At 25.8% G+C, this 23923-nt stretch overlaps 5 protein-coding genes across 8 annotated transcripts; 1 reads left to right on the top strand and 4 right to left on the bottom strand.

The window, feature by feature from the left end:
• Window positions 1-1831: 1831 nt before the first annotated feature.
• On the bottom strand, window positions 1832-4013 carry LOC149061844 (uncharacterized). Its single transcript, XM_089221197.1, has 2 exons — window positions 3720-4013; window positions 1832-3646 (listed from the first exon to the last, which is right to left on the bottom strand). Exons 1-2 carry the CDS (start codon window positions 3951-3953, stop codon window positions 1832-1834), a joined length of 2049 nt encoding a protein of 682 aa, XP_089077323.1. The 5' UTR covers window positions 3954-4013.
• A 2398-nt stretch (window positions 4014-6411) lies between these two features.
• On the top strand, window positions 6412-9156 carry LOC149061843 (zinc finger MYM-type protein 1-like). The gene is made up of 8 exons (XM_089218096.1): window positions 6412-6552; window positions 6621-6864; window positions 6976-7171; window positions 7267-7594; window positions 7672-7924; window positions 7989-8243; window positions 8323-8585; window positions 8652-9156. The coding sequence occupies exons 2-8, from the start codon at window positions 6729-6731 to the stop codon at window positions 8808-8810; spliced, it is 1590 nt and encodes a 529-aa protein (XP_089074222.1). The 5' UTR covers window positions 6412-6552; window positions 6621-6728; the 3' UTR covers window positions 8811-9156.
• A 3569-nt stretch (window positions 9157-12725) lies between these two features.
• LOC149061840 (uncharacterized) lies at window positions 12726-23520 on the bottom strand. 4 transcript variants are annotated; one of them, XM_089218104.1, is made up of 5 exons: window positions 23193-23520; window positions 23035-23133; window positions 22722-22930; window positions 22548-22661; window positions 12726-13030 (listed from the first exon to the last, which is right to left on the bottom strand). In XM_089218104.1, the coding sequence occupies exons 1-5, from the start codon at window positions 23420-23422 to the stop codon at window positions 13008-13010; spliced, it is 675 nt and encodes a 224-aa protein (XP_089074230.1). In that variant the 5' UTR covers window positions 23423-23520; the 3' UTR covers window positions 12726-13007. The 4 variants fall into 4 exon arrangements, with proteins under 4 accessions (XP_089074230.1, XP_089074229.1, XP_089074228.1 ...); XM_089218103.1 differs by having other exon boundaries at window positions 12726-12848; window positions 13012-13030; window positions 22548-22930; window positions 23193-23519; XM_089218102.1 differs by having other exon boundaries at window positions 22548-22930; window positions 23193-23519.
• Window positions 14689-20980, bottom strand: LOC149061841 (uncharacterized). The gene is made up of 8 exons (XM_089221191.1): window positions 20890-20980; window positions 18146-18368; window positions 17932-18075; window positions 17753-17833; window positions 16939-17052; window positions 15242-15522; window positions 15014-15173; window positions 14689-14819 (listed from the first exon to the last, which is right to left on the bottom strand). Exons 2-8 carry the CDS (start codon window positions 18342-18344, stop codon window positions 14689-14691), a joined length of 1110 nt encoding a protein of 369 aa, XP_089077317.1. The 5' UTR covers window positions 18345-18368; window positions 20890-20980.
• Window positions 18591-20729, bottom strand: LOC149061842 (uncharacterized). Its single transcript, XM_089221182.1, has one exon. The coding sequence runs from the start codon at window positions 20727-20729 to the stop codon at window positions 18591-18593; it is 2139 nt and encodes a 712-aa protein (XP_089077308.1).
• Window positions 23521-23923: the final 403 nt, after the last annotated feature.

Genomic DNA, 23923 nt, shown 5'->3' with positions numbered 1-23923 from the left:
AATAGATATGGTTTATTCAATATATTATTACCAGCTTGGACTTTTGAGCTATTTGAAATTGATACAGATGATGACGGTGTACTAAAATGAGTTGGTGTATTGTCTAAATGTTTATCTTCAACATTAAACTTTTCTAGGCAATCACTTTTTAAATCAACATTTATATTATCCATGCCATCTGCTATTAAAATAATATATATATATATATATGTATATATATTAAAAAATATATATATTAAAATTGTAACTATAACACTAAGCAAATACCTACAATACGTATTGATGTTATAGTTAATCAATTTAAATTAAATCATGTATACTGATTATTTAGATAGTAAATATTAATAAATAATAAAATCTACCTAGTTATCATAATAATAAAAATAATATTTTACTGTAATGGATTGAATTATTATCAATATTAATGTTGTCATGATAAATGTCTGTATTGATTTGTGTAGATTTGGAAGGAATTAAAGTTGACCCAAAATCCAACTTTCTTTTTATAATTTTATTGGAATTTGGTATGTCAATATCGTCCACATCCCATTTTCCAGATGGCGAGATTAAGATAGCACTTGTAGATACTAAAGGCTTATTTTTTGAAATTGATGAACCTATTAAAATAAAATATATACATAATAAGAAATAGGTATATTTTAAAAATTTAAATAGCTACGTTATCTTTATTATTAGTTTATACAATATTTACTTCTAAGTGGTAAATAAGATTCAGTAGATAATCTTTTGTTATCTTCAGATATATTTATACTGGTTTTGTTTTGGAAATATTTTAATGGAGACTTTTTTTTGCCTGTTAACAAAATATTAGAATGATTGTATATTTTAAAACATAATTATATTAAATTAACAAAATCTAATTTATTGCTTACTTTTAATGTTTGAAATTAACATAGTATCAGAATCTGAACCAGTATCTTCATCAATATCTGAAATGATTATTAATATAATATCATTAAAAAAAAAAAATGCAGCCATTTTATTTACTATGTTACCTGTTTCAATAAACTTGGTTGGGCTTAGAATTTTATCTTGAATTGTTTTAAAATGTTTTTTAGGTTTTTTTTTAAAGAAAAAGAATCACCATCGTTTATATAATCATCATCAATTTTTTTACATCGAATATTCCTTGTTTCTTTATCTTCTTCAATTGAAGATAAGTCTGATGTAAAAGTTGCTACTTCAGCTTTAGCTTTGGCTTCTTTTAAACTCGCTAAAAGTTTTTTTAATAAAACAAAAAATATTTTTTATGTTACAATTTTTGGTAATACTTATTATAGTAGATATTAAAATAACTAACAATAATATGAATAGTTTATTAGTAATAATTGTATAGGTAATAATTGTTATTAATGAAATATGTGTACTTACAAATAGATTTAGCTAAGATACGAATTTGAAACCAGGTGTATTCAAGAGTATTAGGTTGTTTTTTTTTCTCAATTTGCCTGATTGGATCTAAATGCCTTTTAGGCCAAGCACATGTTTTTCCATCACTTGACAACCAGTGTGATGGAACAGCTTCTACTGAGTTTTCTTTTATGAATAAAACAATGTGATAGGTCATATTTACAATATGTATCACACTAACCACAATATATAATATACTTATAATATACAGGTATGATTCTGTAAAAAAAAAACTTACATTATAATAGATATTTAATGTTTGGATGAAGTATTAGTATATATTATATATATACAGTTACCAAATAAAATAATATGAATAAAATACAGTATTGTTTAATTAATATATAAGTTATATGTACAAGTATAATACAAATCATTTATTATTGATTATTATCAATTGTTATTCAGATGAATGTAAAATTGGGATAACAATTTTTTGACTGTTGTTGTCTAAGATCATAACTTTTTTTTTTAAATTCTTAAGAGGAACCCAACTTAACTCAGTAGATAAGTTGTCAACAATATAAATATCAAAAATAATAGAACTTAATGGTTTTTCATAAAATGGTAGTTTAGTTAGAAAAACTTTTCCTACTAGAACTACTTCATTATTAATCTTAGTATGAGCTATGTTTAATATTTCCATTATATCATTATCTTTAGTTAATATAAAACGATCAGCTATACTTCTTGTTTTTAAAATTGTATTTTGTAAATGGACAACTTTATATTGTGGTTCTGTTAAGTTATTCAATAAAGGTCCTTGGGTATGCTCATTTTTAAAAACAATTTTTATACTTTTATCTTTATGAGTATTAACATTTTTTTGTTCATAATATCTTTTGATAATTTGTTGGAGAGGTTTATCATGTTTTCTTATCATTTTTTTAAGAGACTTCATGTAGTTTTCGAATGGAAAAGCACTTATGTTGTCGAGGGAGCCAAAGTTAAGATAATCATCAGAAATATGAAGAAGGCTATGCACATTGTGAGAAATGAAATGTCTTCCATATAATGTTTCAAATTGTTGAACAAAATATTTAAGTAAACCTCTAGCATAATCAATATGTTTCTCTTGCATATTGTCATTCAACAGTATTGTCATAGCTATATTTAGGGCCATAAAGTGCTTATAACATTCATTACTTATATTATCTTTAAAAACAATTTGTCCTGTATACAGCAGTATTTGACGAAGTTCAGTGGCTTTAAATCTTGGTAATTCATTTAAAGCTCTAGGCTTACGAGAAAAATCACAAGGTATATTTTGCTTTAATGATAAAAAATGATCTGATATTTTTTTTTGTATTAAATTTGGTATCCGAACATTTAATGGTCCTTTATGAATCCATAATTGAATCAACTTTTTCATAATACCAAGGCAAACGAGATGCATATAATCTAATGCAAATATGTTAACGATATCTATACCAGGTAAATCTGATAATATGGATAGTGTAGATCCTACATGATGTTCTTCGTATCTTTTTGTTACATAGTCATTATGAGTACGCTTGATTTCACTACTGGCTGAATATGGGAAACATGATCGGTTTTTCAAATATTCTCCTTCTTCTAAACATCGAGAACAAGAGTCATAACCAGAATGCCCTTTAATTTTTAGCACAAATGCTTTAGCAGGTGCGTCTAAAGAAAATCCATCTATGATTACTTTTAAAATTACTCCATTTACATTAATACCATTTTCCAATAATTCTTTTGCTTCTATAACAAATTGTTCTAAGTATAAATTAGAATTTGTAGGCTTTTCATTGCCCCAGTAAATTCCAATTGGAAAAACAGAGTTCTTAAATGGCCGTATATAGGCTAAAATTGGCCATAGCTGACTAGAACTGCTCTTAGAGATTGGCAAGCCATCAATTCCGATTACTATTTTTATCACCTCAATATTATTAGTTGAATAAAATTTAAAATGATCTTGAATGGATGAACTTAAACCAAAATGATAGTATAAACCAGGACTTATTATTGATAAAGCATGTGTCACATTAGTTTTTTTAGTTTTTAATATAGTACGAGAATCTTTAGGGAGTTTTGATAATGTTGGAACTTTTTTCAAAATTATCAATAATCCATCAAATGCATTATGAGGTATATTAAATTGTGTTGCCCAAATAACTAAATCATTTTGAAACTCATCACATATACTAATTGGTTCATGAGTAGGTAGATCATATTCATTGCTCTCAGAAAACTAAAAAAAAATTTGTAAGAAAATTAAAAACGAAGAATTATTAATATAATTAAGAATGTAGTAGAACTATTACTTTTGGAAATATAAATTCAGAATTGAAACAATTATCATCAGTCAAGTAATTTGCAGAAGTCAACTCTGGACTATAAAAATATTCTTTTTTGGGTTTATTACTACAAATATTATCAGATACTTCTTTTAATTTACACTGGTTATTCTTTTGCAAATTAAAATCATTAACCTCAATGTTGAATACAGAGTCTAATTCTTCTCTAACTCTCCTCCTCTTTGTTCTTTCACTCGTCATTGTAATAATTTCAATATTATTATCAATTTTCTAGAAAAATCAGAATAAAACAACTATGTACCTAATAAACTAATATATAAATATATTTTAATCATATTAAATACCTATATGTAGTATTTATTATATACATTTTTAATTTGATGGTATTAAAAATATATCTAAATAGGTAGATATAAGTACCAAATACTAATTCTATATTATAATATAATACCTACCTATATAGGTAATGAATATATATATGTGGATTATATATTAAAATAAAACATCATCTATAGTAAATAGTAAAAGCTATTGTTATTAATGTTATTAATGTTATTTACCAATTTATATTTTTATACCAAGACTAATACAGATAGGTACCTTCAAAATGGTTGAATTTCATATTCAAATATATTATTTTAAGATTGTATAAAATAGCAAATATTTATAGTAGGTATAATTATTAAAAAAAAAAAAAAAAAAAATTATAAAAGTATCAGAAAATAATGTATCAAAAATATTTTGTTGAATAATATAATATCATTATAGGTACAGGTGATTCTTTTACCAAACAACACTCATTAGGTACTTCAGAAAGTATTGCATTTTTTCAAAATATTTCTATTACATAGTTTTCATAATTTTCAGTTGATATAGAACAACCTTTTTCTAAAAAAAAAAATATATATTTTATATTTTTGGAGTTCATCATTGCATGAAAATCATTTTTTGAATAAGTAGTTTTTGAGTTGTAGGCATTTAAAGTTTCAATAAGCGGTGTGGTGGTACGGGATACCCTGCAAAATGTTAGTCCACTACAACCCTGCTATAATATTTACTATTTTAATCGTGTAAACAATTTAGAAAATAATCTATTATATATTCGTTAATATATTTATTCTATGTACCTAGTAGATTTAAAACTAATTGGTCGTTATAATTTTATTGTGTAAAATATTATACCTATACCTACCTAATGTAACACTATACAATATAATATGTAATAACACGTGTAAATAGTATTTTTATTTTTATTTTATCACAATTATGAATTATTTACAAAAAATAAAATTTTATTTAGTTACAGTAGATCAAAGCAGACTAGTTAAAACAGACCTGACGTTTGGTAATTACTAATTATTACTTAGTAAAACATCAGGAGGTTCTCATGCACACGCCTATATTGAATGATAATAATAATAGCAAAAATACTAAACTAAAAAAGAACGTTTACATACCTTTTATAGTGCAGTTGCGTATTCCGATTCGCAATTAACTCAACTGATTTGCAACTTAGGCAGCTGGTGACACACCAGAGTACCAGACGGCAGACACACGGACGTATAAAACTATGTACAAAATGAATCGATACTTTATATTGTTTATATAGTCGAAGGTATAGGAATTATGAGCGTACTTTTTTACTCATGTGGTCATAGGCGCAACTAGGTGGGGTATTTTCATAGCCCCTCTGATAAAAAAAATTTTGAATCTCAGGATTTTGTAATTTTTGTGATAAAATGTATTAAATTTTATCATCTATATCTATAATCTCAATATTTAAACAAAATAATTATTAAGTTTGAAAATTATTTGTTATTCAGTGTAACTATAAAAAGTGTATAACAGGGTTTTTCCACATGACTTTGTATTTTCGTCAACAGCTCTATCAGCTGCTAACATTTGAGTATCTCATGAACCATTATATTGTTGTACACTTGTACAATGTACAGTTTTACAACACGTGAACACGGTGACCGACGCCCGTAGCCTGTTGCCCGTATTATATATTTTATTTTATCAGAAATCAATCGTATTATATTTTATTCATTAACAACCTCGTGGGACGTGAATCTTTTAAAAGTGTGAATTCTTATTATTTTAACGCTTATTATAAATAAATATTTTTTTTTACTTTTTATTCTATTTATTTAATATGGAAAAACGTGACATTTTTAACATTTTCAAATTCAATAAGTCTAAATCTAACACTCCGACAACGGCGACAAGTACACCAGAAAATGATCAAAATATTGATAATCCTACAACATCAAGTGCTTTTAACGACATTATTTTAATTTCGGAGACTGCAGATAATTCTAGTGCTGATATTCACAACAATGTAGCTTATTCCGGAGACACATTTAATGATGATCTAGGTGATTTAGTATCTGGACCAAATAGACCAATACAAAAGGTAAATATTAAATTACATTTGGTACTTAGTAGTTAGTACAACCATTAGGTACAATTGCTTATAACTATTATTTATTAATTTAAAAATTATAACAGTGCTGCAATGAGTAATGACTAATGACTAATTATCATATTTGAATTTTTCATAAGTATATTGAATTTTAATATCGTTTATTATGGCTTTTGCTTTGCTTAGGAATATCCCAAATCAAAATTTGGTTCACAAAATCGCGCATTTTCATCTTCTTATTATGCTAATTTTGAGTGGTTAGAGTATAGTATCAAGAAAAATGCTGTATTTTGTTATGCTTGCCGCATGTTTGCAAACAATTTTGGTTATACTGAAGATACATTTATCAAAACTGGGTTTAATAATTGGAAAAAAGCAAGTTCTTCTAATTCATAATCTTATACCTATTACTCAGTAATTAGATATGTCATATGTGACATCTATTACAATCATTTTATTTTTTTAATTAAAACAATTTACAGATATCTTCAAAATTAGCGTCTCATGCTGGTACTAAAATACATGTACAAAGTACTGTAAGATTGTCTGAATATGTATTCAGTAAAAAGTCAGGGTCTGTTTTATCAAAAATGTGTACAGCCAATAAAGTTTTAATAGAAAAAAATAGAAAATATGTATCTCAGTTAATAGATATAGTTTTATACCTGAGCAAACAAGGAATTGCATTTAGAGGTCACGAAGAATCATTTAAATCAACAAATAAAGGTTATACATTTGAATACTTCTCACTTTTAAATTAAATTACTTGAAAATATTACTTAGTTAAAATAAAAATTTTATAATATCTCAATTTATTTATGTAACCTACTTCTTTAGGAAATTTTAAAGAAATGTGTGAACTATTTGCCAAACACCTTCCAAGTTTCAACGAAATACATGAGAGAAAAATAAACTTAACTAGTTGGCAAATTCAAGAAGATATAATTGACATCTGTGCAAACTTAGTAAACAAAGAAATATTTAAACAGATAACGGAAACGGGTTTTTTTGCAATAATGTGTGATGAAGCAAGGTATGCTAATAATTACCTACTAACAACTCTATGTAACAGGTACTTCTTGAAAACTTTATATAATTTATCAATGTTCATATTTTTTTTAAACATAGATGTTTTAAAGAAGAGCAGCTTTCAATTTGTGTGAGATATTCAGTTAAATTTCAAGTTTTTGAACGCTTTTTGGGATTTGTAAATGTATCAACTGGGCAAGACGCTAGTCACATAGTTTCAGCCATATTTTATTTTTTTGAAAAGCATAAAGTTGATATGAATGCTGTTAAGATTATTGCACAGTCATATGATGGTGCAAGTGTCATGTCAGGGCATCTTAATGGAGTCCAATCAAAAATTAAAGACTTTTATCCATGTGCTATTTACACCCACTGCATGGCACACCGACTAAACTTAATTGTTGTTGATACGTGTAAAAATATTAAGGTAAGCCTATGATACTTAAATTTATAAATATTATTAATTTTAAACTACATAGATGATAGATTGTCATTGTTTCTTAGGGAGCTCGTACAATATTTAACGTACTTGAAGCTGTATATGTCCATTTTTCAAGACCTTTAAATAATTCAAAGTTATGTGACATTCAATCTAAATTAGGTTTAAAAAAAGGCAATATGTTAAGAGTATGCGATACTAGATGGGTTTGCAGGTACAAAAATTGCGAGGCTATGTTAAATAATTTTAATGCAATTGTTAAATACCTTGAAAATGAAATTGATGAACAATCTGATAAAGATATTGCTCAAGCTATTGGTAATAAATTAATAACATAATAACTGTTCAATTTAATAATTATAAAATAATTTAAATTTTTTAGGCATATTAAGTTCTATACAGAAATGTGAATTCATTATTTTTCTTATTATTCTTAAAGATGTATTGAGTATAATGAACATATTAAGTAATAGTTTACAAAGTAAAACAGCAACACTTGGTAAATCTAAAAATATTATTGAGTCCGTTATAAAAACATTTGAAACATCAAGAACAGATGAGGAATTCCATAATGTTTGGAAAAAAATAGTTAATTTTGCTGATGAAAATAATATTAACTTACAAATTCCAACTATGGGTAATTATATTTGTATATTAAATAATGTTTATTTTAAAAGTAATTCAATTTATATTTCTGTTTAAATTTGTAATAAAAGGATCCAAACGTCAAAGAAGAGAAACTCAAAATCTTCATGATTATGTGGTGTTTGTAACTACTGGAGCAGAAAATGAAGTAGTAGATTCAAACACTACGGTTGAAATATACTGGCAAAGAGTAGCCTACATGCCTATTATTGATTCTATTGTAAGACATCTCAAGTATAGATTCTCCAAAGAGAGTTTACTTATGGCAAGCTCTGTTGAAAGTTTTATTAAAATGGATTTTGTTGAAAGTTCATATTTTATAAATCATTACAAGGTTAATATTACATTTTTTGATAATATTTTTTTCTAAATAATTTTATTGTGATTTTAATTGTTTTAGGATGTTTTAATGATAGATATTCATGCTTTAAAATCAGAAATGAATGTAGCAAGAAATTGCATGATTACCATAAAACCGGATTTTGATATTAATGACATTAGCAAAGTGATCGAAAAACATGTTTATCCCAATCTTTATAAGTTACTGCAAGTAGCATAAGTATTCCAATAAGCTCAGGCACTTGCGAACGATCGTTTTCTTCCATGAGGCGTATCAAAAATTGGTTACGAACCAGTATGCTTCAAGACCGTTTCTCTAATTTGGCAGTTCTGAATATTGAGAGAGATATTGTTAACTCATTGAATAATGAAGACGTTTTAGATATGTATTGTATTAAAGACAGAAAATTTGTATTAAAATAAAAATAAAACTAGAGCCGAATTTGTACACCTATATGTATTATTAACGTAAATTATGGTGAATACGGGGGTGTGGGGGCGTAGCCCCCGCGGGTCTGTGTTGTCTTGGTACTTTTAGCCCCCCCAAAATATAAGCTCTAGTTGCGCCTATGCATGTGGTACGTTATAGACGACGTATGACATCGGAGTCATCGGACTATCGGAGTATCGGACAGTGAAATGACTATTATAAATTATAATATATATTATAGTATTATATCACAATATTGTCAATTTTGTCCAAAAAGTCCGCCGTCCAGATTAGATTACTGGTGATTGAGATAGGCGGCGGATGCCGGGCAGCCGTCAGTCGGCAGCCCGCAGCCCGCAATACCGGGATTCCCATCTATATCGGCGTTGTCGGCTAGGTTATTATTATCACAGAACGATATAACAACAATAATAATATATCTTAAATCATATTAATATATTATACAATCAAACATGAACTCTATATAGTTGATGTAAATAACTATAAAATATTATTTCATAATGAAAATAATAATTTTTAGTTTTTACTATTTAATATTATTATTTTTTTTTGTTAACAATTAAATAATCATATATTATATTTATACTGATCTCTCATATATTATTACGCGATTCATATACACTATATGTTTTCATAAATCCCAGCAGGCCAGCACCTTGTCGGCGGGCGGCGCGCGGCGACTGTTTTATATACAATATAATAAAATAATAAAATATTATTATTTATATTGATTATTGATTAATTATATATAATTACTGTAGATTATAGAATATTATACTTATTTATTATGTATAATTATTATTTATTATCATGTCTTTGCCAATCGACTCAATCGGCCGTGGCGGTTATAAATATGATGTTAATAATATTATCCTATAAGAACTATATTAACCAGCTAATATTGTTTAATATCGCATCTATATTTCGTGTCTGAATTGTCTGATAGGTACCTACGTTTCGTAAAATAGATAGAAATTAATTCCATTAATTCAAAAAAACAATACATTTTTCAAAATTACGCAGCTCATTATAGAGGCTTATTATAATATATAAATATTATATTTGGAGTATTATATAATATTATATATATACCGAAAAGTACCATAATATATACATACTATGTATTGTTAAATTAATTTATTAATTATTATCACATAACTCAGTTATTTTTAAAATATTTTAAAAATAAACGGTAGCAAATATTTTCAAAAAATATTAAAAGGTTATGTTTAAAATATATATTGTATGATAATCATAAAATATTTCAAAGAAAATGTTTTTAAAACCTTTAAGAAATAATCGTCCTGAAATATTATACGATATATATTTTTATAATATTTTTAAAATATTTACTGAGAAATATTATTGTCATGACCTTTAAAAAATATTTTGTAGACATTATCATCACCCAAAATGCTATGTGGGTTGTAATTATTTTCTAATTTTATGTCTATGTTATTACAGAAATAAAAATAACATAAATTATAACCACGGACTAAGATATACATAATATATATGTCTTAGTGCGTGGTAAAATGCATCTTTTCTACCATTGTGCTTTTGTAAGTATTTACTATTTAGTTATTTTTGTCGATAAAAAAAATGGTTTTTAAAATATAGAAAAACTATTTTTTTTAAATCACTGAAAATTATGTATCGGCTTAAAATTGTTTGGGCTCCTTTCACTTGGGTATTTGAGAGGGCCCCGGGGCTACCGCCCCGGCTAGACCCCCCCTTAATCCGGCCTTGCCAGCAACCGAATAATAAATAAACAAAAATAAAAAAACGCAAATAGTTGACACTGTCCGCGAGCCGTATTTCATACAAATAATTTTGTTTAATGAAACGTGTAAAATTTTTATCGTATTTCAATGAAATCACGAAACTAAAATATATTTGACAAAATGTGTGTATTGTACTATTGTCATATTATGATAAGATAAGCAATTTATAAGTTTCTAGGAAAACCACAGTAAAACTTAATAGTTCCACAAAAATATAAATAGACGCATCGACCGGGGCAATATTATCATCGTAGTCAACACCAGTCGAACATGGATATCGATATAAATATCTATTTTGATGACCGCAGCACTCAATTTTATTTTTAATAAATAAAATATTCAATAATTATTAAAATATTATAATGAAAGATGATATTTTTTTTATGAGTAGCAAATTTGCCGCCCCCAAAATTTTGCCGCTCCAATCATCTGCTTGTTCTGCTTGTAGGGAAACCTGACGCTGACGTACTATAATAATATATTATATATGTATTACCTATTATTATTATTATATTAATCAGTATAAGATTATTATGCATCAACGTATTTTAAACCCAATATATTCGTATCTTCTTCCACGTAAATCGATTTAAGTTCGACCGACCAATAATACACGCGTATGATCGACGTTAATTATACGCAGTTTCACCACGGAAAATATACGAATATGCATCAACGTATTTTAAACCTAATATATTCGTATATCCTTACACGTAAAATCGGCCGACCAATGATACACGTATTTTAAACCTAATATATTCGTATATCCTTACACGTTAAATCGACCGACCAATGATACATGTATTATTAACGTATATTATACGAATATTAATTACGAATATATATACACCAACATTATCCTTAGTATACCCGTATATTATACGTGCTGTGTTTACTACAATATTGTAGTGTCCCAGCATACAGGAGGACGAACGACTTGTGTTGAGGTAGATGGTTTGGGTGAAATAAGTATAACAACTTACATACTTAACAATACAAGTGTAACTTTATACTTGGGTTTTTATTACTTTTGTCTGTGTAATGACTCACAACAATGCATAGTTAATTCCTGTTGTTATTGTCAATTTTGATTGTAACAGTATGTTGATATTCAAAAAGAGATAGAAACCTTAATGAATATATTAGATATCTAAGAAATACTCAATTAGATCAATAATGTACTGTGAGTCTTACGCAGAGTTATAATCTTGATTGATCTAGTTTCATAATTGTAACAATACAGTCATCAACAAATAATAATTTATATAGTGTAATATAAATAAAGAAGTTTAATTACATGAAAATAAAATATCATTATCTTTATTTAAAAGTATATATTTTATCAAATATCTATAAAAAAAAAAAAATTAAATAATTTATATTGAATAAGGTTCAAATTAAAAAATAATAATAATATAACTGTATAAATGTATAAGGCTTATATTATTAAAAAAAAACAATAATAACTTGATTATCATTGAATACATTAACAATACATATTAAAATAAAATAAAATTTTTTTTTGGTTGATCAATTATAAAATATATATTATTCGGTATTATTACCATAATTGGTTTATGAAATTGTTTTTATGTTCTTTAACCTTTAATAGGCATGTTCCATCAATAACTTATATATCTTTATTCTTTATGTTAACTACACCTTAAATTTCATTATATTTAACTCTTTGAAGCACGGTTCATATATAAAAATTCAGTACCTAAATGCACAGAAACTTTTTTAAAAAAAAAAGTTTGAAATTTTGTAAAATACTTATAGTAGTGGGTCAATAAATGATCTATGTACCACTATTTTAGTAAAATTTAAATTACTTACAAAGTTATTTAAGTTTTAGTGGTGGTTACTTACACTAACCACCATGCATAGATTAACAACATAATTTTTTTTATAAATCAAATTTCTTTATTACAAACATTATAATATAATAAAAATAAATAATGACAAATTATGAATTATGAATTATGTTGGATAGGTTCTTGATAAACCATCAATAGTCAAACATCTAAAAATGTAAATTCATATTTTAAATAAATTAATAAAAACAACTATGTAATAAATAATTGCAAAAATATAATGTATTCCATACATAAGCACATCAATTTAGTTTTAGTAGCAAAGCACAAAACAACATAAAAAGCATAACATTGATCAAACTAAATAATTACCACATAATACATATATATTATTTATTCAAATAATTTATATGTCGTAGGAAGCAGCTGAACATGTACCATTCTGTAGAATAACATAAAACACAAGAAACAGATGAGTAAATTATTATCAACTTACCTTTTGCTAAATGGAATTCTTGAAAACAATTTTTGGATTTCTTCATGCACAAACTTACTTTACATACTGAGCACTCCCAAATGCTTCTTACAGGGTTTTTTTTTGTACTACAATTACCACAACGCCTAGAAGTTGTTCTCTGAGGTTGGTGACTGGAACTTTCTAATCGTATACTTTTGTTTATATGAGGCTTTCGTGAAGCAGGGCCTCCTTGAGATAAAGTTTTTTTTGACTTTTGGGAAACTGCTACTAATTTGTCCGATAAAAGTGTATTATAAATGTTTCTTTTGAAATTTTTATTCTTGAAATGTTCCACATTGGGTAGTTCCTTATGTATAATAAATGCATTTGTTATTGCACAATCTACAAAATGGAACACCAACCTCATATACCACTTAACAGATTTTCTGTCTAATGAATAATCTCCTTTTAATCTGTCAAAATTGTCTACATAATTCATGTTTTTATTATAATCCACTAATACTTGTGGACAGGGTACGTTTACAATTGTTCCATCTTTTTGTTTTCTTTTTACTGAAATAGGTTCTTGAGGTAATGAACGTGATGAAAGTAAATGAACACTTCTTTTATCTTTCCATTTGCACATTGTGATACTTGTATCACTACCCACACAGCATACAAATATTTATTTAATGATTATTCAATGTTTAAAAAAAAATTGATATATTGGTTAAATGTTTGATTTCCATTGGTTATACATTTTTTAATATTAATTAAATTATAATAAATATTGTTTGAACCCTTTTGCATTTCGCAATTAATATTTAAAACATACATTAAATAAATATTTTACATTAACGTTTATTTAATATAAGAATTTTAAATTTATTTAATGTTTAATTTCTATTGTTTATGGATTGTAAAATATTTAAAAATACAGAGTAAATATTGTTTGAACTCTTTTGCAATTAATAATTAGTATTAAAATTAAATATTAAATAAATATCAGATACCAAAGTTTAATAAATATTTCATTTTCATTAACAAAAATATTAAAATATATTATAAGGATGTATGTAATAATAGGTAAGGAAACAAAAAATAATATAATAAAACTGTAGTATAAAATATAATTAAGGTACATAACCTAATGAGACTTATACAATATATAATATATAAATACAAATATATATTATAAGAATGATAATAATGTATAACATTACAATTTTTTTTTTTTTAAACAAAATAATAAAACTGTAGCATAAAATATATTATAATAAAGGTACATATCTTGAGTCTTATATGATGTATGTAAATATTATCAGAAAAATAATGATAAAACTAAAAATATTTAATTTTTTTTCAAACAAAAAATAAAATAGTATAATAAAAACTGGGTGTTATTATAATAAAATATATTATAAAGGTACATAACTTATTAATTAGTTGTATATGATGTTTATGTAAAAAAAATATATTATAATAAAATATAAATTAAAATAATAAAATTGGGGTAAAAGTTAACTATCAAGGTAGGTACATAACCTGATAATAAGTTATATGTACAAACAAATTAATAATAAATTAATAAATTAATCCTTTATTATTATTTTAGCATCTAGTCTTTTAAGATTAAATGGTGCTTGTGCAAGAATGTATTTAATGATTTCTTCAATTTCATTCTGTGAGATACATTTGAATTTTTTATGTTGTTTTAGAGTATCTAAAATAATAGTAAGTAATGAATAGATTTATGTATAAATATAATATTAAAAAATACATTGAAATTTCATTAGTTATCATTAAGAAGATTGATTGTGATTATAATAATGGAAAAAGATTCAAGATGTAAAATATTGGTAACAATTTAATATAATAATAAAAAGTTTGTAAATATATACTTTTAAACCATCTTACCAAAAATAACAGAACATATTGCTAATGTTGAAAATTTCTTTTTTCCCTTTTTGCCAGTAAACGAATAGTTTTTAAGTAGTTCATCATTAAACAGTTTATACATCATCCTTTTAACCATGGCTTTTACATGTTTTCCGCCAATGTAGGATAACTCATTGATCTAAGCATAGGAAAAATATATTTATAGCTAATTTTACATTAGTTTAAAATAACATTACATTTTATTACCAAATTAGATCTGAATACACTGTCTCCAGAAATTTTATCTTCAAATATATTAAGATCTATTTCATTATTTAATGGTATAGTACAATCAGACATATCCTTCAACAAGCTAAAAGGCTTATTACTGCTATTATTAATATGGATATTACTATCTGATTGTGTTTCTAAAACTTCTAGTCTTTGGCTCAATTCAATTTGATTATTAACGACACGTCTTAGTTCATGTTTAATAAATGTTAGTGTATGAAGAACTTCTTTTTGAAAGTTGTTACTTACAAATGTACCTAATCAAAATAATAATATATCATCATCAGTTAATTAAAATATAAATAATATGCGTTATAAAAAAATTAAATAACATTACAAATATTTTCAAAAATAAATAAAATTGTAGCAATTAATATGTTGGTACTTTTAAATAAGTACACAATAAAGACCCATTCACTTTTGGAATATTCGGTAGTTATAGAAAAAAATGTAAGTATTGAATAATGTTATAATAGCAAAGCTGCAAGTATACGAATACAAGTTTTAAATTTCATGATATAGAGTACTATATTTTAAACAGGTACTTAATCTTAAATATTATGATGCAATTTTGTTGATATTAAATATATTATTTAATATTTGTACAGGAATGTTTATGCATTAATAACTACTAACAAAACATAATTAAAAAGTAAATCTATATACATTATGTATAACATGCATTATATAACAAGTTACTTTAAAAAAATACTATTTACAATAATAGTCTAATTTTATATTTTTAACTTTTAAATATTTAACTAAATAAAAGTATAACAACAACTGTTTTATACAGGGATCAAGTATTATTTAAATTTTAAATACATTTTTAAAACTAGTATTAGAGCAGTATTTTTCAAATGTATAATAGTAATACTTTAGATAAGTACATAAATGATAATACCTAAGGTATGTATTAGTCTACAGAAGAGTATAAATTTAAATATTAAATATCAAATATATATACTATTACCAGTCAATTCAGTTGGTGTACTACTGAAAACTTCAGACATTTTAGGAGATTCAGGAGTCTTATTAACATAACTTAGTTTAGAACTGTTGTTGCCTGAAAATAAGTCACAATATATCATTTATTAAATGTAAATCCAACAACCGGGGTGATACTTTTAGTTAACCAAAAGCAATATAATATAATTTTTCAAAATGTTTATAGTTATCAAATATGTTTGTCTTTATAGTATATTTTATAATATTATATTTCTTATTTGTTGCAGTAAATTATATATGTATAATTATTATTTAAGTTGATCAAGTTTAAAAAAAAAAAAAATGTTTTTTTAAAGTTTGAAATAAGTTTGTTACAATAAGTACAAAGTATAGGACCATATATATATATATATATATATATATATAATAGTAATATGGTAGCTTGTAGGTAAATATTAAAAATTTTTGAATATTATTTACCTGATTGAATTTCTGTTGGGTTTGACATTGAGTTTGGTGTAGTAGTAACTACAGTTGTGTTTGCTAAGTATCTAGCTGATGTGTTTACAGCTGCTTTATCTTCATACTCGTCAGGTTTATTTATAATAACACTTGTATCTAATAAAAAATATTAAACATTTTATAATTAGTTTATTACAAAATAAGTCACTATATGCATATATTATGACCTATGCAGTATATTTTAGAATTTTATCAAAACTTGCCTTTTTCTTCACAATTAGTAATTGGCTGTGATTCTTCATAACACAATTTTTTTACAATTAATCTGTTCTTAGGAGCTCCAATATGTGCAGTTTTTGAAACTGATTGATTAAATACTTGAAAAAAAAAATGTGAGATTATATAAATACAATATTAATATAAGAATAAATTTCACAAGTTATTACTTACACTGAATATGTTACAATATTAAACTTTAAAACTAAGAAATTTAAACCTCTGTAATAATAACCAATAAACCTTTACATTAACTATATTATACTAATCTATTTCGTCTTGAAAACCAAACATTTACACTGACTGAAAATCATAACATTTTTATGCGCTTCTTAAATAATTCTTCCTTTTTATTCTTTCTGTACACAGCATCATATTAATAATTACAAATTCTAAATAGTGCAAAAAATGTATTAATTTTACTATGGGTTTTGTTTATTTATATATTACAACCATCTTTTGTCTTTTAAGGCAGCAAAAATGTTTTGATTTTCTACTTTAGCATTTTTTCTGGTAGGAAAGTGGTTCTAGATGAAACTTTGGGGCGGGTCGTAAGTAAAAAATGCCCAGTATTTTTTAAAAGCATTGAGTAACCCAATGTAGTAAAAAATGTATACAATTTCCAATATAATGTCTATTTTATCTTAATGACTTCACACTCACACAATTATTCAAGATAAATATTATTTCATTATAAATAGCCACTAAGATGTATTCAATACTAAATTTAAAATAAGTCACAAAAAAAAAAAAAATATCACTTATGTTTTGACATAAAAGTTATTTATATTATGAACTTACTTTTTGACTTTTTTGGTGAAGGCGACCAACCAGGAACTTTTGATTTATAAACATTTATGTTTGAAATATCACTATCAAATTCTAAATTAAACAATGTGAATAAAAAAAAAATTAGTTAAAAACTGATATCTATTTTTAATACAATTAAATACTAAGTAAAAAATGACAACAAAATTAACCTGAAAAATCAGGACAGTCAGAATAAAAGATATCTGATTTTTTTGATTTTAATTTTCTTTTAGACTTATTGTCGTAATCGTCATCTGACACGTCTGTTTGAATAGTTGCTTTTTCTGCCATCTTTCTAGCTTGTAGTATTGATGCTGTTATATAAATTCCAAATATAAATAGAAAGTAAGAAATATAAATTAAAAATTATAACTTTAATTTTACCAATATTAGATTTTAAAATTCTTGATTTAAAATAATCAAATTCACATTCATTGGGTATACTTTTACGTTCAATCAATTTTGAAGCTTGGTTTATATTTTTGGGCCATGCACAGTAAGTCCCATCTTTGTTAATCCAAAAGCTAGGTACAGCTTCTACGGAATCATCGTCATAAAAATGAACAACAGAATAACTTGTCATGGTTTTATATTTTACGTAATTTACCTATATAAAAAATGCATATATTTACACAGGTCACATAATAGTTTTTTTAAATATGTATATATATATATTTATTAGGTATACCTATAAGTAAATAATTACATATTACATTAACATTTTTAAAAGAAATATAGTAATTAATAATTACAGAAATAATTATCTAATAAATATCTAAATAAATAAAGTGAAATTAAAATTTAAATAATCACATAAATGAGGTCAATATTAAACATCATAAGTATGTAAAATAGGATATGCAATCTGTTTATTATTATCACTATCCATAAGCAACATATACTTTGAAAAGTGTGTGGACTCTATATCAATAGCAGTGAAATTTTCTGACAATTCATCAACTATTGCAATACCTAATATTAAACTGTTAATAGGTTTTTCAAAATAACATACATTTTTGTTAAATTTCTTAGCTAAAACAACATTTTTACTGCTATTGGTATCATAACAAATATTTATAACTTTAAAAATGCTTAGTTCTTTATTATCTTCAAAGCCTATGTAACAATCACTCTCAGATTTAATATTTATTTTCATATCATTTTTAATAAATGTTTGAAATTGAGGTGCAGTAAAGTGTTCAAGTAATGGCCCATTACTATGTAATTTTTTGTATACTATTTTGCCATTTATATTATCATTTGATTTAGATTCACTAAAGGTTATAAACTCTTGATAACGGTTGATTACTTGTTCCAAAGGTTTCTCATGTTTCCTAACCATTTTTTTTAAAAACTTCATGTAATTTTCAAAAGGAAAACATGAGCACTTATCTAGGGAACCAAATTTTTTATAGTCATCAATTATATGTATCAGTCCATGGATATTTTGTGATACAAATTGTTCTCCGTACAGCTCCTCAAATTTTTCAACAAAATGTATTAATAATTTTTCACTAAAATTAATCATTTTTTCAGGAATATTGGGAGATAAAAGAATTCTAAAAGCTACATGGAGGCAAATAAAATGAATATAGCACTCATTTAAAAGAATTCCTTTTAAGACTATTGGTCCAGTATACAGTAAAAATGATCTAAACTCAGTTGCTTTCCATCTTAGTACTTCATTTAATCCCCTAGGCTTTCTAGAAAAATCGCAGGCCATATTTGGTTTAATAGATAAGAGGCGATTAGTAATTATATTTACATTATGGCTTTGTATACGGACAAGTACTGGAGCTTTTTTTAATATACCCAGCCATAATAAAATTACCTTTTTTACAACACCTAGGCATACTAAATGCATGTAGTCAATACTGAAATCATCTACCATATTTAAGTAGGGAATTTGAGTTAAATTTGAAACTGTATCACCAATATGATGCTCATCATCAGCCCGGTTAATAAAATCTAAATGAGTTCGTTTGGGGAAATTTGTTCCTAAAAAACTCGTTGTGTTATTTACACGAACACCATCAATAGTGCATCTTGGACAAGAATAGTATCCAACATGTCCTTTAGTACATAAAATAAAGCTTTTAGCTGGTGTATCACAGCAAAATGTATCGACTTTTACAATTTTTTTTCCGAAATCAGTATCCATACCATAATCAGCTAAATATTTAAGTTCATCAACCAAATCATTTAAAAATGAATTACTACTTGATGGCTTTTCTTTCCCCCAATAAAGACCAATCAAAAACACATTTGGTTTAATTGAAAAGTCACGAGCATAACCAAGAATAGGCCAGAAACTGCTGGAAGAGCTTTTTGTAAGTGGTAATCCATCAACACCAATAACCAATTTAATTATGTTATCATTTACATATGAAAAATTACAATGGGTTTTTAAGCCATTACCAATACCAAAATGGTAATAATATCCTGGATGAATAACTTTAATTTTATTTTGCTCATTAGATTTATTGGTCTTTAATACAGTCCTAGCATCTACTGGAAAATGATTAAAACAGCTATGAGTCTTTAAAATCTTTAATAATGCTGAGAATGCAGATAAAGTAATATTATTTTCAATTGTCCAATGCGCTAATAATTTAAGAATGGAATCATCATTATTAAAAATATTATTTCCATTTGACACACATTCATCATAGTCAGAATCTGAGCTAAAATATTCAAATTCTAGTTTGTCTACACTATTATCATCAAAATCAATATTTGAAACTGTGCCCCCTGATGTACTATTCACATTTACACTACTGATAAATGATGATGAATGATGTTGACTTTCGGTAAACAAATTAGTAGTATAATTAATCTGGGATGTACTCGGAGATGTACTTGTTGGTGGTAAAAAATGTTCTTGATTTTCAATAATAAAATCAACTGTTTCAACCTCTTCCAAATATCTTCTACGCTTAGTAGATTTACTAATTGGGAGTCGAGGCATATTAAATAAAATAAATAATTAACTTTAAAATGTTAAATACACTAGTAGAGCTGTTATTCAAATTAAAATCAGCAGCTAATGAAAAATATAACAACAGCTAGTAATAACACTTAACGACCACTTAATTACAATAGCTTTCAAATAAATGTATGATACTTACTTCGCATACAATGTGCTGCCAGCTGCCATGTGCAATGTATAACCATTAACCGCAGAATACAGCAACTTTAGATTTTAGAAACGTTAAAACACTATCAAAACATTCAATACTATTAATACCAGGATCAATAAATATTAGTTCATAGCAGTGTAAGTGTAATAAATATTAATATAACAGCCACAATGATGATGACTAGCCGAATGCCGAATGCCAAATACGCGTACGCCGAATGGCAAACTCGAATACTCGATAGTTGATACTTTAATAGTCACTTTAGTCAGTGTAATACTATAATTATTATCGAAATATCGTTACCGATGACCGATGTGCGATAACGATTAACGGATAACCGTATAATCGGGATGCGGTTCGCGGGGTGATCTCCGGACGCAATTATATTTTATAGTTGGTGCAATATGGTTTTCCCGTATTTAAGAAAGTTATAAATACACGTAAGCTGCTTATTTATACTAATCAATATTACATATATTACATAGTGTGCGTGTGCGTGTGTGTTACTGTGTTAGGGGGAATACACGTGTCAGGATTTGTATATATAATATAGCTAGTATAATGTATAATAATAATAATATATATATATATAATGCACACATTTATATTAATCAATTTCGCTTCAATATTAATTAAGAATATTTAATGTAAATTAATTTTAAGCATAATTAAACCAAATTTTTGATTGAATGTAAATTATTTAATTTTAAATGAACAAAAAATTAAAATTGAATATTTATTATTAATATTGAGTTAGTGTTTAATTTTCAATCTTTAATAATGATTAATCTTAGTAAGTTAAATGGATATTAAATATTAAAATTTATACAATTGCAAATGTATGTTAACATTTAAATATTTTTTCTTCAATATTAACTAATTGTTGTTCATTATTTTAATTATAATATACAAAATTAAATAACTATTCAATGTTGAATAATGTTTTAATTTTAAATATTTAAATTCCAATTAAAGTTAAACATTGATACAATAGTTATGATTGACAAATGTTGTGTGGGTAGTGTTCCAGTCAAAGTCACCTCTCATCATTTTTTTATCATCTGATAGTTTTGGTAAATTTTTCCTGTTTGAATTTACCGTACCTACTGCATAAATATTATTTTGTTTCAGAATTTCATATAAATTATAACTACTAAAATAATTATCCATGTATACTATATGATTTTTGCCAGCAAATTCATTCATTAAATTTAATACTATTTTAGCACCAAGTCCTGTTTCCACTACATTGCTACTACATTTTCCAGTATAAATTTCAAATTTCAGGTTATAACTTGATTGATCGCAAAGCATCCAAATTTTAAAACCACGCTTTATGGGTTTATTTTGCATATATTGTTTCATGGTACACCTACCTTTAAATTTGACCATACTTTCATCTACAGCTAATTTTTGATGTGGTCGATATGATTTTTTAAATGTTTCACTCAAACAATTTAAAAGTGGCCTAATTTTATATAATTTATCATAGTCTATTTCTCCTCTTTTTGGTTTTAAAGAGTTGTCATTAAAATGTAAATGTGAAAGAATCCATCCAAATCTATTTACTGGCATTATTTTAGAAATAAAATTATCATGGAAATCAGTGGCACTTGACCAATAGTCTCTGTAGCTAGGAAGTTTTTTCAATGACATGAACATATTAATTGCAAAAAAATGTTTTATTTCATTTGGTGTAGTAGGTATGTACGGTTTTCCAGCTTGAGTTGCATACAAATTTGTATGAAATGCAACATGTTCTAAAAGGGTCTCAGGAAAAAGTTTTAAAAATATATTTGTTGGTGTAATATCTGACATACTTGTTATATATTCTGTAACTCCAACATTACTTTCATTAAATACATCTTCTTCAAACATAGAAACAGTTTTAGACCAAGTAGGCACTTGTAGAGGTTGGTTAGGAATAACTATATTCTGTATATTGTACTGAACCGTTGAAGTTGATGGTGATGGTGGGATTATATTTAAATTTAATGGTGAAGCAATTGATACTTGGCTTGATACATTTCTGTGAAAATAAATAAAAATATTAACAAAATAATAATACAAACAATTTTAATATAAAATATCACTATAATTTTGTAATATTGTTTATATATCATTTAAACATACGAATGAGTAGGAGACACAAATTCCAAACTTTCTGGAAGCTGTTGATAATGGACAGGTGTTACTAAATTACGAGTATTTGGTCTATTCCTAGATGGTGTCCTAACTCCTAAGGAAATAAGTTTCAGTACCATTTAAAATATTATATTTCGCAAACTTACGTTGAAGTTGAAAATGCACAAGTTTCTAATGAGTTTGCTGGTAAAACAATATCATTCAAATTATTTGAATCGTCAGATTCGCTGTCCGAACAATCCAAAACAAATTCTTTTTGATAATCTGGATCTTCATCAGTGTCATCGGCATCTGATTCCAGTTCAGAACCAGAAGGAAAATCTTCTTCGAGATATTGAACTACATCTTTTTGCGACAATCTTGTACGACGTGCCATCTTTGAAACTTTTAGAATATGAATGCTTATCGATCATCAATAATGTGCATATTTTGAATGGTGGTTACGGCTGTTAACCACCACAAAGTATTAATTTTTATATCAGTATTTGTTACTGAGTGATAGAGACTGATATGAATGAAAAATATACTTATCAATACATATGTCAAAGATGTTATAAACAAAAATTCCAATTTTAATTTATATTACGGGAACGATAAAGATAAGCAGCTGCAACACCGTATACCGTATGGTATGACACAAAATGTAAACAGTTGGGTAAATACAACTATTTATAAATCAAAACGTGGGTATATTTACTAACCAATTGAGGTGGTAGTATTCATTAACCACCATGCGTAAACAAGATAAAATTATTTCCTTGAGGTGGTTAGTAGTCATAACCACCATGCAAAAATTAAAAAAAATAGGTGGTCAATGCAACTTACCACCATGCTTCAAAGAGTTAAAGTACACGGTAGGTAGTATGGTTTTTGTGTA

The sequence above is a fragment of the Diuraphis noxia genome, unplaced genomic scaffold, assembly GCF_037042655.1.
Source record: "Diuraphis noxia isolate RWA-SAM2 unplaced genomic scaffold, SU_Dnox_SAM2 contig0001, whole genome shotgun sequence".
In the NCBI taxonomy this organism is placed as follows: domain Eukaryota; kingdom Metazoa; phylum Arthropoda; class Insecta; order Hemiptera; family Aphididae; genus Diuraphis; species Diuraphis noxia.
Note: the sequence above shows the minus strand (reverse complement) of the source record. Positions and strands in the feature narration are given on the sequence as shown.